The 19,208-nt window shown below is 38.5% G+C and overlaps 1 protein-coding gene across 1 annotated transcript in view; it reads right to left on the bottom strand.

Annotated features, from left to right (window-relative positions):
- The window catches only part of galnt18a (UDP-N-acetyl-alpha-D-galactosamine:polypeptide N-acetylgalactosaminyltransferase 18a), a 57,255-nt gene extending 48,010 nt beyond the window's left edge, over window positions 1–9,245 (bottom strand). The window contains exon 1 of the mRNA XM_084398078.1: window positions 8,944–9,245. Within this exon, the coding sequence (XP_084254204.1) occupies window positions 8,944–9,184 (241 nt within the window). The 5' untranslated portion in view covers window positions 9,185–9,245. The remainder of the gene's footprint in view (window positions 1–8,943) is intronic.
- Between the last annotated feature and the right edge of the window lie 9,963 nt (window positions 9,246–19,208).

The raw sequence follows: 19,208 nt of genomic DNA, 5'->3' as shown, positions 1-19,208 counted from the left end.
ATTCTGCACTTGCGTGTAGTTCGGTAGAATGAAATGTCCATATTCCTTTTATATCCGCGGGACTCGCGTCGCGTGTGGAGCTGATAGCTGTCTCTTAGCAATCCCGAACTGCTTCATATCACAGTCATGATAAAAACATTGATGTATTTACTCATCCATAAACATTATTAGATCGGTTGGCTTGACGTTGACGACAAGATCCATAATTCTTAGCAAATGTTGCGTCATTAAACTACGCCTTTGTTATTGTAAGAGGTTAGCGACCCCTAGCGGCGAAAAAATTACATATTGTACGTTTAATCAGAATAACCTTCATTGTATATCAGCAATCACAAGAAAATTTACAGATTTTACAAATTTGTCAAAGGTTTCTATTTACAACATGTTTTTGCAGTGTTGAGCTTTGTAACCAATCAGGAATGAACGCAAGTCAGAATCTACTCAACACCACTCAGAACGGCAGAGTTTTTGTTCAGCACGAGTTCTGCACGCTCACGAATCCTTTCATTACAACAAAGTATAAATACGATGTCAATAAGAGATTCAATGCAAAGCTTCATTGATTACGGGGAGTTTCCGCAAGAGCGCAGCTTTGTTTACCTTGCGTTGTAATTGATAGCTTCAGTGATCATAATGGCAGCAATCTTTGCTCGCTTTCTGTATATAATATTTTTCATGCTGCTAACTACACATTGCAAAGTTTTTGGATTGGCAACCTTATTTAAATGCACGATTGAATCCGATTGACAGCGATAAGCATATGGACAGAGCATTTTTAGGAGCATGGAGCAAGTTGCTTTTTTAAAGTGTAACTGAAATAATTCATCAATTACAAGCTCTCCCTCACTCTCATGTCAGTTCATTAACAGGTGGCCTAATACATACAGTGAGTCTTGACAGCCCAGCACAGGTCCCTATCACACATTAAAAAAAGTCAACACTCCACAATCTGTGATTCTGTTGAGCTACTTATTTATTTAAATAAAAACATGTTACATAAATGCCAGATCAGAGAGTGAAATGTAACAGAAAAATAACTCCTAGGGGCAATGTTTACAAAGTGTCTGCCAAGTACTGACTTACAATACATTTTCCAGTCACAAACATGACAAATACGTCCGACCAGAACTCATATGCGTGTCATTTACACAAATTTTGCCATGGTTTATTTTGTCCCTACCAATTTCTATAAAATAGCTTGCAGCTGGGATGTGTCTAATACAAAAGAACATCTCTATTGTTGAGCAGAACAGAAGTCATAATTTATATTTAGACCCATAAAAAAACCTACAAAAACCAGAGACAATATAAGAATATATAAAGATGAAGTTATAAAACTGAATAAGAACTCAGAATGTGGTTTGATAGTTAAGATAGCTCTAAAATGTAAGCTGGAAGCATAAAAAAAAGTAATTGCGTCTTTTTATTTCTCAATTCGGGGTTCTTTCCTCACAATTGCAAGTTTATATCTCACTTTTTTCTCAGCATTGTGAGTTTTAAACTCAGAATAGTGAGAAATAAAGTCAGAATCGTGAGATAAAAAGTACCTTTTTATATTGTGAGTTTGTAAGACTTTTTTTCAATTCTGACTTTTTTCTCACAATTGTGAGATATAAACTCGCAACTGTGAGTTATAAAGTTACAAATCTGAGAAAAAGTCTGAATTGTGAGAAAAAAAGTCACAATTAGCTTTTTTATTTTTTATTCCAATGCCGAAACAAGCTTATGTTATGCCACGTATGTTTCTGTTAAACGTACAGTATGTAATTTTTTCGCCGCTAGGGGTCGCTAACCTCTTTACAATAACAAAGGCGTAGTTTAATGACGCAACATTTGCTAAGAATTATGGATCTTGTCATCAACGTCAAGCCGACCGATCTAATAATGTTTATGGATGACTGAATACATCGATGCTTTTATCATGACTGTGATATGAAGCAGTTCGGGATTGCTAAGAGACAGCTATCAGCTCCACACGCAACGCGAGTCCCGCGGATATAAAAGGAATATGAACATTTCATTCTACCGAACTACACGCAAGTGCAGAATTACAACTCACAGGTCAGTTTATTAGACAAACTTGTGAGGTAACGCAGCGCTGTTTCACTTGGTCTAACATTACACTATCACACTAAACTGCATTTGAATGTGTTGAAATGTATGTGTTAGTTTGTCTGTATGAGACTAGCAGTAAGCTAGATCAACATTAGAATAACATACAGATCATATTCTAACATTTTATCATTGTTGAACTATATAACATTGGTTAGTTTTATATAAATGTGCTCATCTGTTTAATAAAGTACATGTAGGAGCGGTCGAAGTCTCGGACGTGGAGCTCTAGGCATCTCGAAAACACCGCGCTGATATTGATTCTCGTTTTATTTCTCCTTTTTTATCCAAAGTCTGCTTGCCATGGTCCATAATGTTTGAACGAAACAACAACAGCGTGCAAATAGACATTGCGAACTACACTGTTGTCCACGTCTGTCGCTTTGGTTACTATCAAAGGGCTCTGGTTCATAGCTCTGGTTGCTATGGTAGTACGAGCGGAAACCAGGGACAACGCGGATATGACGCCATTGACGGCAACAAAACGGAAATAAAGAAACGGGACGTGTCTTCGAATTAAATGACAAATTTCTCCTGGTTTGAAAGTTGTTGGAAACAGTCGGAATAATGTAAGTACACAACTAAAAAATATATATAACATAGATATAGTGATTTTTGCTATTTTTAAAGCAAAAAAGTTACATATTGTGCCTTTAAATAGCCTTATCCAAACATGATGTGAAGAAACATCTATTTTTGTGTAAGCAAGCCGCATGACACATCAACTTTTCCAAATGCATCAAGACAGTCAATACAGGTCTTTTTGCAGACACAATGGCTCTCCAGCTTTAGCACCATGATAACAAGAGACAGCTCCACTGATCTGTTTTCTGCTTCTGTTCAGGAAGCATTATTGTCCTGATGCACACAACTTGAGCACAATTGCCAGGATGCTGTGTGGCGCATATGTGATTAGAGTTTTAAGATGCAGCTCCTGCTGTGGGCGATATACTCTTGCACTCTCTAACCAGTGCAAAGGTTAATAAAGTCACAGAGAGACATTTGAATTCAGTCCCTCAGGTGCGCCCACTGGGCGAGCCACGGCCCAGTCTCTATGAAATCCTCATGGGTCAGTGTATGAGATTGTCCAGCAATGACAGACAGTCGCCATGGTTTGTTTTCTGCTCTATGACGAACCTAAAGGCTCTTTCATTGGTTTAGTTGAGTAGCCAGTGTTTGCTCTTTTCATTATGTATGCATAATTACAATTATATCTAAAAGCATACACAATAATAACGTAAAAAGTTTCAAACAAAATCAATAGTTCGTGGTCGGTAAGATTTTTTTATGTTTTATACAGTGAAAACAATAATAATTAAAAAAATAATAATTACCATTTAAAAAAACATTTTGATATATTTTAAAAAGTCATTTATTTCTGCGATGCAAAGCTGAATTTTCAGCATCATTACTCCAGTCTTCAGTGTCACATGATCCTTCAGAAATCATTCTCTGCTCAAGAAACATTTCTTATTATCAATCTTGAAAAAAAGCATTTAAAGAATAGCATTTATTTGAAATAGAAATGTATATATAATACAATCAATTAACTCAATAGACGTTATATAAGCTTTATAAGTTATAAGCTTTGCATCAGGGCTTATTTAGCCAAAATTACCAAGGAAAAAAGTGTCAATTTCTCCAAGCAAGACAAATAAACAAGTTTAAAGAGTTCTCGAATAGTCTCATTTTATTTGTTGCCGCCAAGTAATAGCTAGAAAAGCCTCAGGAGACTTAACATTCTACAGGTTCTTTGAGATATTCAGGGAACTGTCATTCATTCAAGCAAGGACATCTCAGCCGCACACCGTATTTGGTCTTGCTCGGTTAGTCAAGGGCAGCTGATTCAGTTTTTCACCCTGGGTCATTGGCTCAGTGAGTGTTTCTGCAGTCGAATGTTTGCTTGGCTAACGGCATACAACAAACCAACATAGAGGACAATGAATCAACTAAGGCGATTCTTTCTAACGGATCAGATCACTGGACTGGATCACAAGTCACCTCACTGTAAGTTTGTATCTGCATCTGTTGTCAGATTTCAGTAGATGCAATCATAAAGACATAACTTTGTCATTCATTCCAACCTCCCCCCTCAGCTCACATCTGACTGGACGGCGGAATAAAGCTGAATGGTTTCTCTGAGGATTACTGAATCTCTAGCTTGATTACGGGCTGTTCTCCGAATGACGGACATCCGTGAGCCAAGCTGACAAATCAGTGCAGTCGGATGCACCCTAAACGGAGCTCACTGACAGAGGGGAAGAAACGTGTTTATCAGGAGCTGACCTTATCACGACAGGCAAACAAAAGCTACAAAAAACAGAATCAAACGTAAATGCCTCCCATGCATTATGATTAACCATAATCTTGACCCCAAACATGACTTAAGGGCACTTTACACGCTTAGCTTGTGATACATGCCTCCTTTCGTGTACAGGCATTTTCCTGTTGAGCAAACACAACGACGCCTGCTTCAGCTCAAAGCATGTTGCACAAGATGATTAGTATAAATAATGCATTCTGTGTTGCATGTAAGCGATAGCTAATATAATTAACTCTAATATGTAACCTTTAGCCAATCTCAAAATGAATATCACATTTTTTATACTGTACGTTATAATGTTGTGATGCCTAAATTCACTTGTAGAAGTTTAATAGAATTAGATAATAGGAATTAGAATTTTAATATCTGCTAAATGAATAAATGTAAATGTAATCCACCATGACATGAAAATAATTACTGGCTTAATGTTAAAGTCGCCCTCAAACGCTGCAGTTGTAGCTGAGGCCTGAAAGAGTTTGGTTCATGCAGTCAGCATGTCGAGAAGACGCTGTTCTCAGCGCTGTGAAAGCAAATTCACTTTGCATGCACTTCCAAAGGATGAGGACTCAAACTGATACAGTAAATCTGGTGCCATAGTTACTGTCCATATCACTGTATCCAATTGCTGAGGAAGCCTTCGATACTTAAAGTCCCAGTTTTTAATGATGTTTATATGTCTATGTGGTGTTTTCAATATGCTTTAAGACAAACCATGTCAACACCATTGGTGAGTCTTTTCTCCTTAAATCTGCAGTAAAAAAAAAAAAAAAAAGAGAGAAAATCGCCACGGTTTGAAATAGCTGGTGTTTCTGATGTCACAAACTACATCGTAACCAATCACATCAATGTGCCGGTGGCTTTAGCATATCATTAACTGCTGGGAAGCAGAGGAGTCTCAAGAGAAGCCAGGTTGTCCCAGTATATTTTTCTGATGATATGAAAAGTTGGGTACATTTAGCAATATAGTGGGTGAATTGTGTATATGATGTATATTATGATGAACAATATGCCTTTCTCCACTGACGTTCTAAATTGTTCAAAACGTTTCTAAGGATGCTGATTTTTAGAAAGAGTACGGAGATGGCGAACGGGTTTATGTAACATTAGCAACACATTAGCTCATTATTACCGTTATGTGTCCGACGTTGTAGAGAGCGATACATAAAACGCATTACCATTCTGATAAATCTACTTGTATACGACCTTGTATGAGTGAGTGGAGGCGGGGCTCATTTTCATATTCATGGATTCGCGTATACTACATGAAGCAAGGGTGTAGAGTTACTTTCAAGCTAGGCATGAGTAAAAAAAATACATTTAAATATGTAATCTTGGTGATCAAAGATGAGTTTTAAGGGATAAAATTATTGACTACAGGGGGACTTTAAATTCCGATATAATTTTGTTTCCGACACATGCTGTAAGCTGTAGACAATCACAACAGACTGGTTCATGTAACGAATCAGAGCAGAGTAGACTCTCTGACAGAAGGGGTTCAGAGAGACCGAATCCTTGATCGAATAATTTCAGACACTGTGAGAAAAGAGGGGATGCTGCAATGTATATTATGAGGAATGTGTTGATCTTGGATGCATGTAAAAAAGAAAAAATGTAGGAGATCTCCAAAACTAAAATTGGAACCTTTAAAATAGTATAATGGGGGCACAAGATACATTCAGAAAATAGATAGGGTGAATTTCCATTTCATAGATCTCTAATATTGGTGCATTTCATAGATATTTAATATCTGTGCATCCCTACTTTTATCTTGCTTGCAGTTGTGTACAACAAATCTTTCAGTAGTTACCATGTACCCTGATCATTAAAAAAAAAGTTTTTTCACAGCAAGACTGCAGTAAATGAACTGCTGGTAATACATTTCCACTGTCTAGACTGAGAACGCCTTGCCACCACAGAGACAACTCATTTAATTATCAAAATCTGATTGGTGTCTCAGCAATTACTCGCCTTTAATTAAATACAACACATTTAAAGAGCCAATCAAGACATTCTGAATCAAATTACAGACTGAGGAAGCAACTTTCCACACGCTCCTTGTGACCTCAATGTTATCTTCCCACTTCACTCCTTCCCTTTGGCATTTCTCCTCCATTTCCCATCAGCAAGTGAAGCGTAGTGTTAAAACGAGCCCTTGTGTGTCCTATCCTTTAATGAGAGAACCGTGGACAAAAACACCTTTGATAACGATAACAATCTCAGGTGGTATTTAACAGAGGCGGTACGACAGAACAACACATGCCTGCGGGGTGTGCATGCAAAAACATCCAGCTTTAATTGTCAGGCAAGCGCACCGTAATGAGACAGTCCAAAATAAATTAGCGGGGTAACACTCGGCTCGAAAGTGTGACTCGTGAACTTATGAACTTGTGAACAGGCACGGAGAAGAGAAGACAATAGTATGAAGATGGTATTTTTATAGCACTCAGACACCCTGCTGATCTCCAGTGCAGAGCTGTGTGAAGAACGGATGAGTTACAGCACTGCTGTTCAGATGTACAGAAAAACTCAGCAGCTGTTTGCACAGCAATCACCTATGAGCAATCGAACAAGACTCTACTGTACTCGCCATAAACTGGATCCAGTTCTCGGCCATGCTTTTGAAGGCTTTAAAGAGGAGGGAAGCATGTTTAATTGGCCAAGAGCAGGTGGAAACTGTGGACTCACATTTTAAGCACTGATTTTGGGTGGGAAATCTGTGGAATGGATTTTATTGTGAAAAGTGTGTCAAATGAAGCTGTACTACATTTAAAAATTTAATTAAAATTGCATTACCAAATTGTCAAGCAGGTTTCTCATACACGCTCCTTGCTCATCCAATTTGGTAAAAAAAGCCATGTAATAAACATGGTATTTCCACAGTGACCTTCCACTAACCAAAGTTCACATTTGCTAATTGAAACTGGGTTACAAGGGAAGAATTGGCTACATTTCTTTCTCTCAGTAAGACGGCACATCAACACTGTTGCTCATGCCAACCCAAACTGAAGGTCTGGTTTCAGTCTCTGCCAATGACAATGCAATCAAACAGTTCAGATGGGCGTGAAAACCGGACTCTTCCCTTTTAATGGATTTTGGAGAAATAAGACTCTCTGGCAGGAGCCACTGACTCAGTTATAGTAAAACTGGAGGAGACTGCAAGCAAATCAGAGGCGCCTTGATTACTTATGACTTATGTCTTTGACTTATAGTACAGAGGAGCAGTTTGTACATGGGAATTGGGAGTTTGAATACATTAAAGATTAAATGTGTAATTTCATTTCTCAAACTTCTAAAACTTTTTGGTCAGCCCTTTGATCTAAAACATAAATATAAGTAGCCCCCGAGATTTTAAAGGGTTAGTTCACCAAAAAAAGAAAATTCTGTCATTAATTACTCACCCTCATGTCGTTCCAAACCCATAAGACCTTCATTCATCGTCGGAACACAAACTAGGATATTTTTGATGAAATCCGAGAGCTTTCTGGCCTGTTGTCGGGCTTATCAGGATGCTCAATCAAATAGCACAACATTTTGACCAAAGAAGAGCCACAATGTTTACACTTTTTAAGGAAATCAGACGATGAATGGCTATGGTTTTCTCTGTATAGCGTTTTAAAATCCAAAAAACACATTTCACTTCATATAAAATACTTAACGTCAAGCTAGGAAGGCATCACAATGTGATATCTTCTTCTGAAACCGTAGCATGACACACTCAATTGCTTAAGTGTCTTACTGTGTAGGTGTGCAGGGTATATTTTGATTGACATTTATGGCTTCACTGTGACTGCTCTGAGCAAGCAAGCTTTAAGACCTTGAGCTCAGCACAGGAGCTGTATATAGTACATGCCAACATATCCCATAAATCCAGTCAAATGCTTCTCAACAAGATTAATGCATGCATTAATACATTACAGAAATACAATTCCTCACACAAAGCCTGTTAAGGCATATATGTGAGTTTATTTAGGACACAACACCCTCTTATTTTAATTCCAAGGCCAGAATTTATAACACTACTGAATCAGATTCACATCAACAGTACACTAATGATGATTAATCATCCAGGATGAGAGGCTGTTCAAACTCTTGCAGGATATCATCACTCCCCAGCTGTCCTGTTTGAGTCCAGCAAAGCAACATGATGGCACCAGCCGCAGGACTGATGTTTACGTGAGGACTTTGCCAAGTGCTAAATTTATGCCCCCCTCTCTAGCTACAATAAACCTGAGCTTACACTGCACCAGCTGAATACATCTGTTAGGAGAATCTAAATAGAGGTGCTATAGAATTATGATCGGTATCTCAAGCTATTTGCATCTCCACAAAAATATGATTCATGCATATGGATGTATAGAAACAGAGCCATAACAGAGGCTCATCAGCATCTGAAGTGCAAAGCCCCTTTAAACCTGTATTGATTTTCATGTCTACTGTAAATAAGCTACTGTAAAGAGAGAACATGCAATTATTATAAATCATAGGATGCCATATACAAACATCATTACCTTGTATGTGCTGGTTAACAACACTCTCCAGCCTGTCCAGTCTCTCAATAATCCTAAGGGTTTCTCCTCTGTTGTCATCATCAAACTTTTTCTCATGCGTCCTCCCTGCAACTTTGACGTTGCCGTTATTAGACACATAATTGGTGATCCATCCGACGTAGAGCAGACACAAAATATTGGTCATGCCGCTTAAAATCACGCACGTGGACACCAAAGTTTTGGTTCTCCTCGTGCATGCCATCGCAACATCCCCACGTGCGCAGCGCGCGCAGAAACAGGCACAAATCCTTTACGCGTTTGTCGGCGGTTTTTGCTCTCATGCAGCCCGGCGGAATGATCTCCCGTATAACGTTACGGCTTTGCGTGTCCAGGACATCTTATGTGACAGGAAGCGGCAGCTGTTCGGGATAGGCGCTGGTGTCTCTAGCGCTCGTCCGCACTGTTTGACAGCGGGTTTAGAGCTCGGCAACACGCGAACGGCTTGCTTGACGGCGTCATGAGCCAGGGGTACACGCGCACCATGTAGCAGCGCGCGCTGCTGTTGACAGCCAATGAAGTTCAACAGCAGTAATGGAACTGATTTTTACTCAAATTTTACATTGGACATACAGTGAGGAATAATACCAAATTGTTTACTAGGCAAAAATGTCGTTGGTCAAACATTGAAGTGTATGTTGTTATGCTATTTTTTTATTTGCCTAATTTGGCTAGCTTATTCCAAGCGCCAAAATGATTGGACGCACGGCCTTTGACTGACAACAAATATGGAACAACAACAGGAACGTTTTCAAAAGGGTTAACAAAAGGATCTTTTTGTTTTGTAATCCTACCAATATTCATGATGAAAATGTATATTCATATTTTCTTTCAGTTTGATATCATAAGTTTACACATTGGCCTGCAACAATCATGTAATGTCTTTTATCCTTGTTTGAGGACCTTTCTCACCAAAATATGCAATTCATTTGTCATCATATCATGCAACTATTTAATTTAAATTTCAAATGGTTTGCTTTTTTTTATTTGCATTTTTCCCCTATTATCCTTGCAGGCCTGCAACTTATTTTTGGATCCTAACACATTAGTTGAGATCACTGATTTGACTCACACCCCATCTGCTCCACACTACAGCAGGAGTTATATGTGTTGTAAATAAAATCATCAATTAAACAAAAACTAAAGCATTCTGATGAAAGTTTTAATTGTGATCCTACTTACTTTATTAATGCAAATTGTGCGCAATTCATCTTTACAACGTTATTCCAAAATAATAATAAAAAATGCTTGTCTCTGAAATTATTCTCCTTTAGATGACATACCTGGAGAAAGCTATTCATTATCATTCCCATTGATCTCTTTTCTCATGGGAACCACCACACCTTTTTTGACTCCTTGTTTTGGATGACAGGAGGGATCGCTCTTACTTTACAAGCCAGCTGACTCCATTCCGGTATGGAACTAAATTTCTACAATCCAATCAATTCCAGATGGATAAAATCAAGTCTTTCCCTTTTATTTCTAGTCGATTATCCTTTATCATACAAATACAAGTTATTTAAAGTTATTAAAGAGGCTATATGCGATTTTCTGAAATTTAAACTCGCGACTGACACCTGTGGCCAAAAAACGGAACTGCTCTTCCTTTCTGCTCGCTCTCGTACGTGCACACTTCACAAGTCATCCGCTGCAAAGAAGTCAACATTATGTTTACATTGGTAAGAACAGTCAAATACATATATTGTTTGAGAAACTAAGTTTGTTTGCTGACTAGCGGTGGTGGCAGAGTGATCTGAAACGTTTAACATGAACGCGCTTGACGTCACATCCGCAGACAGCGCGCGAAAAATCCGACCCGACAGAAAATAGGAAAAATAGGATACAGGCTTATAGGTGCACCCACTGTGAGCTGACAAGGTGTCAGTATGCTCATCAGGAGATGTTTGAGTCATAAATGGTCAAATAAAAAGGCTATTGTTACGTTTATTTTGGGGAAAAAGTTGCATATCAAGATATTCTAGCGTATATAAGAAGTCAATCAAGCAATCTTGACATAATGTCTTGACTCTTGACAGATGCGCAATATTTTTGTGATTTACTGTTTTAAATATCTGACAGTGCTCTTGTGATTATTTTCTTAGAGAGATTAAAGGCATTTTAAGGAATGCCTTTAAATATTTCGAGGGTTTCTGATTGAAGACAAGGGAGGCCAAATTCCCTTAAATGGTCAGGTTGTAACTCAAATGAAAGAGTGCAATCGAAACAGTCTTCAAAGATGCTCCTCATCAGCCTTCCCTATTCAGGGCTTTCAGGCTGATCAAGCGAGGGGGAAAAAAGCATCAGAGAAACATAACGTTAACAGATGGAATCAGAAGCAAACTACCCTGAGGTGCTGGCTTTGATCTTTGTGTTTGGCTTGCCAACTTACTCTTTCACCTGTTTAGTTTACCCAAATGTACACAGAGACACCAGATCATGAAATGATGCATGAAATATGAATGGACACTGAAATATTAAAGGATACAGAATTTCTCAGTAGAGACTTAGGCCTAAGTAATTAGGACTGAGTAATTACTTACTAGGGGATCTAGACCAAAGGTCTGAATGACTGATCTTAAAAGACAAAATGCCACGGTTAGTTTGAGATTTAATGAAAGCATGGTGAAAAAAGGTGAGAACTTACAGTGCAAGGACCTTGAGTCTTTATCTACTATGCTCCACCTGCTGAAATAATCGTATCGCTTTAGAGAGCACCTACGTTTTTTGAATCGCTATTCAGACTTGTTTTACACTAAAATGGTCTGATCATCCTTAAAACAAGATAAATGTACTCTGCACCACCTGGTTACTGACACATCCAGCCGTGACTTCCCGTGGCAATGTATTTAAGCATGGAGCCTATGACTCAGCTATACATAAGATCAATGAGACAGAATACGCTCCGTTCTGTCTGCCACAGCCCCCACTGCAGTGAGATATTATTGGGTTGTAATTTAAAATGAGAGGTCTAGGGTATATCGGCTATGTAACAGAAGGAAGGAGACACTGCCTGGAATATCAATAGCAATGGTGGTTCTTGCCCAGAAGAGCAATGTGAAATTTCCTTAATCAGAATCCCTTGCCCTGATGAAGAGCATGCGACGGTGCATTAATCTGATTGCTTTTCATGAGAACGATAGTTGACCTACTTGGTGAATGATGGAACATGTGGAGGATTACGCACTGCATGTTTTTTCCCCCTCGAACCAGTTGCCAAACCCCGTCTCTCAGCCGATTGGTCATCACAGAACTGATTGAAACAAATACTAACCCCATAACCATAATCTTAGCTAGTATAGCATTGGTAGCATATCTGATAGCATTAATGTTTGCCATAATCAGATCCATCCACGATTTCTTTCTGAACTCTTGACAGAAGCATTGAGGTGATCAATGAAATCGGTCACGGGGCGGGTTTACGTTGAACTAGTTTTGGGGGAAAACTCATGGAAATCCTCCTATTGTTTTTAGGAGTTGTTGTTTTACTGCTGTTTTAGCTTATTCTTATTTGAGACAAATGGTATTTTGCATTGACCCTTGATTTTGACAGATGGCATTATAAAATAGAAATATTACAAAAAGTATTCTCTTCGCATCATAACATTAAGGTTGAACCACTGTAGTTATGTGGACTACTTTAAAGATGTCTTTACTAACTTTCCGGGCCTTGAAAGTGGTAATAACGTTGCATTCTATGGGGGGTCAGAAAGCTCTCGGATTTCATCAAAAATGTTTTAATTTATGTTCCGAAGATGAACGAAGGTCTTATGGGTTTGGAACGACATGAGGGTGAGTAATTAAAGACAGAATTTTCATTTTTGGGCGAACTAAGCTGTGTAAGCTGCGGTGTAATTGGTTTGAATCAAAATAGATATTATGAAGGATGTCTTGTACTTTTTTTGCTAGAAATAAATTATTGACAATACCTCAAATTGTTAAATTCATCTGTGCAGAAAAGATGCTCTGAAGCTCAAAAGGAAAACTGTTCACTTGCAATTCTATGTTTCAACCACAGAGGGTGATAGATATCCCAGAATCCCAGAGTTCCTTTAAAGTCACAATGAAACAGGAGTAGCAAAAGATTTTTTCTTCCATATTGTGACACATCCGAGTGTAACAGATTATCGAAAAAGAAAAAATGAAGGGCGGGGACTTCTGGGTTCATTGGTTCTGTGCATTGGTTTTTTATTGGATTTTGAGATGTGGGCATTGCACTCAAAAATATTGGCAGATGAACGTGAGCTTGCAGAGATCGGGTCTAAATGGATCAAATGACTGCATACATCACAGTGTTGTTTTAGTATTATTCAGATAATATTATAGTTTCATTCATGGTTAGATTTTTTTTGTCATTTTTATTAGTTTCTGTTTTTTACAATGTTTATAATAATTTTATAAATATTCATTTAAAGCATTTTTTTTTAAAATAATTGTAAATTTAATTTGAGTTATTTTAGTAGCTTTGTTAAACTAAATAAAAATGAGAAATATAGCTGAAATAAAATCAGCTTTTAATATATATTTTATTTTATTTCTGTTAACATTTATTTCAAAGTAAGAAAAATGTTTTTTAATGGTTTTAATTTAATATGATAACCCTGATTTAGAAAATGGAAGTATAGTACAGGCACAAAAAACTACAGGCTACAACAAACAGACATGCAGTCCTATAGAAATGGAATTCTCTCCACTAATTCATTGACAAATCTGTCTAATAAATGAACACGCATTTCCCCAGTACATTTTTGTATATTAGTACTGTTTGTATATTGCCTTTTTATATTGTATAGTGTCCTGATGATAGAACTAGTTAATGTTGCCCCATCTAGGTGGTCTCCTCAAAATAGTCCTCGTTTAATGACTCACACTTTGGTGGACATTACCTTCTCATAGAATGCAGTGTGTGTTTGTTATATATTTATCAGAGTATAAATGGACACAAATTGCCAGCTCAGCTTTTTAAACAAAGGAACTTTCCCGCTTGAAAACTGCACCTTTCTCATTGGTCAAGCCAAAACTTAAAGGTGTGACCTCTGTGGAACTTAAAAGCCAACACATAGGCTGCATCCAAAATCAAATACTTCCCTATAGTATGCTAACAGTACGCCAACAGAGTAGTATGTCCGAATAAATAGTATTAGAAAAACAGTAGGCGAAAAGTCCCCCGGGTGACCTACTACTTCCGGCGAGACTCTGAAGTGTGAATTCGATGGACACTTTACTATCCCATGAGGCCACAGGAGAGGATTTATGAATGGCAGAGAAGGGGCGCAACTGACGCTGGTAGGTTGTGTTACAGTAACAGCATGGAGGATGTTGTACATTCATACTACATAGAACATACTTTTTTAACTGTTGCGAAGTAAGTTAAAATTCAAATGTAGTTCAGTACGTGATTTTCAAATTTTCCAAAATACCCTAGCAACCACCTAGCAACAGCATAGCAACCACCCTGAATACCTTAGCAACCGCCTAGCAACACCATAGCAACCACCCAGAACACCCTAGCAACCACCTAGCAACCGCCTAGCAACCACCCAGAATACCTTAGCAACCGCCTAGCAACACCATAGCAACCGCCTAGAACATCCTAGCAACCACCCAAAACACCCTAGCAACCGCCTAGCAACCACCCAGAACACCCTAGCAACCAACCAAAATACCCTAGCAACCACCCAGCAACAGCATAGCAACCACCCAAAATACCTTAGCAACCGCCTAGCAACCACCCAAAAGACCCTAGCAACCACCCAAAATATCCTAGCAACCACCCAGAATACCCTAGCAACCACCCAAAACAGCCCAGCAACCACCCAGAACACCCTAGCAACCACCCAAAATACCCTAGCAACCACCCAAAAGACCCTAGCAACCACCCAAAATATCCTAGCAACAACATAGCAACCACCCAGAATACCCTAGCAACCACCCAAAACAGCCTAGCAACCACCCAGAACACCCTAGCAACCACCCAAAATACCTTAGCAACCACCCAGAACACCCTAGCAACCGCCTAGCAACCACCCAGAATACCCTAGCTAGCAACACCATAGCGACCACCCATAACATCCTAGCAACCGCCTAGCAAAAAACGTTCTGGTCCAAACTTTCTCAAGCCAACTCAAGTTTGTCTCGATGAACTTTCGCATCTAGTTTTAATTATTTTTCTATGTAAAGCACTTTGAGTAACCATTGGGTATAAAATGTGCTATAAAAATAAACTTGCCTTGCCTTACTTTTTCATAGTGTATAGCATGACTATAGCTTTAAATAATGATTAGCTTGGCAAGATACAGTTTTAGCTCCTCCAACACTGAATTAGATGTCATTTTAGATAATGGAAGGGTTTGGGATTGCAAATGTGGACTTCACATTGCAAAATCAATTGAGAATGCTAATGTTGGGTCATATTGTCCTGCGGAGAGATTTTTAGTGAATTAAATCAGATGGTGGTCAGATCAATTCAAAAGCGGCTGAGCTCATTTAACATTGAAAGATTGTCCATACTCTGATAACAGTGGGAAAGCAGGCTCAATTCCATCGAGAACAAGACATGCTACTGATAATAATCTGTAGCTACAGTATGTGTTTCAGTAATGCACAATACAGTGAGACTATGTCAACATACAGTTTAATTTATGAAACACATTACTTCTATTACAGATGCAAACTTGTATCATATTCAGTGAATTATGAGACAGTCTCTGTTGTGCAAGTCTATTCTCTGATATGCAAATCTGTGTTTAGTTTGTATTCATGTTCCTGGCAGTTTTAAGATAAGGGAATGTTAGAAGTTCCTGCCTGAGAGAATCATATTTCCTCAGAATCCATTAAACACAGAGAGTCCGGCTTTCATCCCCATTCAGACGATATGATATCACTGTCATTGAGGTACAGCAAGCTTTTGTGATAGGCCATGCTATAATTTAATTATATTATAATATAATTTCACGTTCTCTAGGAAAAACTCCATAGTCATTGAAAACCTGAATTTTATTTTTAAATTGTGATTTCGAGTCCTTTTACGCAACCATGAATAGATGTGTGTCCTTTAATAAAACAATCTGCTGATTGAGGTTGAATATTTTTTAGGCAAACGTTATTGCAGTATATTTTTCAGTCAAGTAGCCTATACTTTTCATCAAGTTAATTCTGTTCAAAAGCATTGCAGATACATTATTTATGGGATGAGGAACTCAATAAAACTTCCACTTTGTGGTAATTTACTTTATAAGTGTACGGGAGAGCTAATGCGTTTAATCAAGAGAGGGCCAAATGTCGCAACTAAAATAAAAAAATGATAAAATGCATTCAACAGAAAATTATGCTCTTAAAACACTGGCACAATTACTGAAAATGAGTCAGTGAATCATAACATAATCCGATATTTCAAGGCTCTTCTCATCTTAAACCATGCGTCACTAATCATCAGCGAAAGGATATTTCTGCCTTCATTTGTGAAATGCTTTTTCTTTCACATATTATAATGCAGAAAGCAACAAATAGCTAAATGTTTCCCCCTCAGCCAAATACATCCGGCAGAATTGATTAAAATTATTTAAACTCCAAAAGCCATTGTTAATATGAATTATCTAACAGTTGAATCACACATGTTGAAGGAAAAATTGAGGCACTGATTGTTCAGTGATTATGATGACCCGATTTCATATACGCTATTTATGGGTAAACTGCTTCCTGTGAAAAGCATAGCCTTTATAACAAATGAAACTAAATAGAAACACTCAGCAAGCACTTTAAAAACCATGTTGCCACTTGATAGAAAAAAATCAGAAGCCATTCAGAATCATATTCCATGCCAGCTGGAAGACTTTATTGGGTGCTTTCTTTGTCTCACCTCATAAAATGTTGCAGAGGCACCTGTATATGTCATATTTGTTCAGCTTTTAGTTTCAATCTTCCACTGAAGTTGAAATGACATCCTTTTTCTTCCCTGGGTTCCCTTGGAGTCCTGTCATAGTCTGTGTTAGTTGTGATACTGGAGCAAGAGACTTACAATGCTTTGCCTTCACAGTTTATTTGCTGTAAGTTCTGGCATTTTTATAAGAAATTCCACAAGTAAACATCCTCTGGACAATTTCATCCATAATGGAGAAATTCAGGGGGTTTCTGCTTTGAAATTCTGAAGCGAGACAGACATTGGCTTCTTGCTTCTGTACTAACATCTTATGTGGTTGAGAATATTATATGTGCAGTATTTGCATTGCGCCTGCTATGTAAGATAGCCATGTAAGATACATTTGAATCATGATGGCATGCTCAGTCCTATAGGGCAAAGCCTCAAAACCCTGGCAGAGAATGATGTCCAGTCTCTCATCCACTTCATGGGATTGTTACTGCTCAGCAGAGCAATGTTAGGAACAGAAAGCTCCTGCTATGGTGAACAAGGGAACTCTTTCACTGTTCCTTGCTCCCTATACTGCCATATACAGCGGGAGTCTTGGTTCCTTTACAACTACAACAGAGAGAAGGAATACAAATATTTACTCTGAAAATGATTTAGTAGATTGAGATTCTTTACTTAATGATGTGGTAAATCATAAAATCTGCATAAAATCTGCAAACCTCTTGATTAGGTTTGTAATTATGACGATGCTGATGAGCTACTGGGCCAACATCCACATCCGTGGTGGATTAAGGACTCAGAACTACCTCAGTTGGACTAGAAAAACTGCACCTCCAATGAGAAAAATATTTATTTTTGTGCAATTCTATGTAAGTTCATATTAATACAACTGTAGACCAAAGAAATCATGGACATGATTTGAAAGGGTTAAATGGTCCTGAAAAAATTTGTCACACTTGTGCTCCTCGTGGTAAAAAATGACCACATTGGAAATGAATGGGAAACAAATTTCATCTAGTGAAAAGGTTTGGTACTGCGCCCAAACAAAATCTTACTGAAAGCTCATTTTCTGAGATATCAACCTCAAATTTGGAACACAGATTGTTTATGGCGGCTTTGATTGTCTCACAGTTTTAGACTGTTCACTTTCTTAACGGCTTACATTGACTTTAAAACATAACTGTATTTACGTGAATACTCGCCAAGCACGGCATTTTGACATTATTTACTGTTTAAGCGCAATAAGCAGCGAAAAATAACTCAATTTAGTACTGAGAGGCAGCTTTATGCATGTGCACTTTGGGTGTGAGCACAAAATGTGCGGTAATGAGCAAAATTATGCACAATATGCTCAATCCCACGCCGAAACTCTTCACTGCACAAATCCACCCACATTTGGCGGGTTGGTGGGTTGACGGGTGTTAATGACAAGTCCTGTATGTACTATATATATACACTCACCTAAAGGATTATTAGGAACACCTGTTCAATTTCTCATTAATGCAATTATCTAATCAACCAATCACATGGCAGTTGCTTCAATGCATTTAGGGGTGTGGTCCTGGTCAAGACAATCTCCTGAACTCCAAACTGAATGTCAGAATGGGAAAGAAAGGTGATTTAAGCAATTTTGAGCATGGCATGGTTGTTGGTGCCAGACGGGCCAGTCTGAGTATTTCACAATCTGCTCAGTTACTGTGATTTTCACGCACAACCATTTCTAGGGTTTACAAAGAATGGTGTGAAAAGGGAAAAACATCCAGTATGCAGCAGTCCTGTGAGTGAAAATGCCTTGTTGATGCTAGAGGTCAGAGGAGAATGGGCCGACTGATTCAAGCTGATAGAAGAGCAACTTTGACTGAAATAACCACTCGTTACATACGAGGTATGCAGCAAAGCATTTGTGAAGCCACAACACGCACAACCTTGAGGCGGATGGGCTACAACAGCATAAGACCCCACCGGGGACCACTCATCTCCACTACAAATAGGAAAAAGAGGCTACAATTTGCACGAGCTCACCAAAATTGGACAGTTGAAGACTGGAAAAATGTTGCCTGGTCTGATGAGTCTCGATTTCTGTTGAGACATTCAGATGGTAGAGTCAGAATTTGGCGTAAACAGAATGAGAACATGGATCCATGCCTTGTTACCACTGTGCAGGCTGGTGGTGGTGGTGTAATGGTGTGGGGGATGTTTTCTTGGCACACTTTAGGCCCCTTAGTGCCAACTGGGCATTGTTTAAATGTCACGGCCTACCTGAGCATTGTTTCTGACCATGTCCATCCCTTTATGACCACCATGTACCCATCCTCTGATGGCTACTTCCAGCAGGATAATGCACCATGTCACAAAGCTCGAATCA

Source organism: Rutilus rutilus (assembly GCF_951802725.1).
Source record: "Rutilus rutilus genome assembly, chromosome: 23".
NCBI classification, from domain to species: domain Eukaryota; kingdom Metazoa; phylum Chordata; class Actinopteri; order Cypriniformes; family Leuciscidae; genus Rutilus; species Rutilus rutilus.
This window is presented reverse-complemented; position numbering and strand designations above follow the sequence as displayed.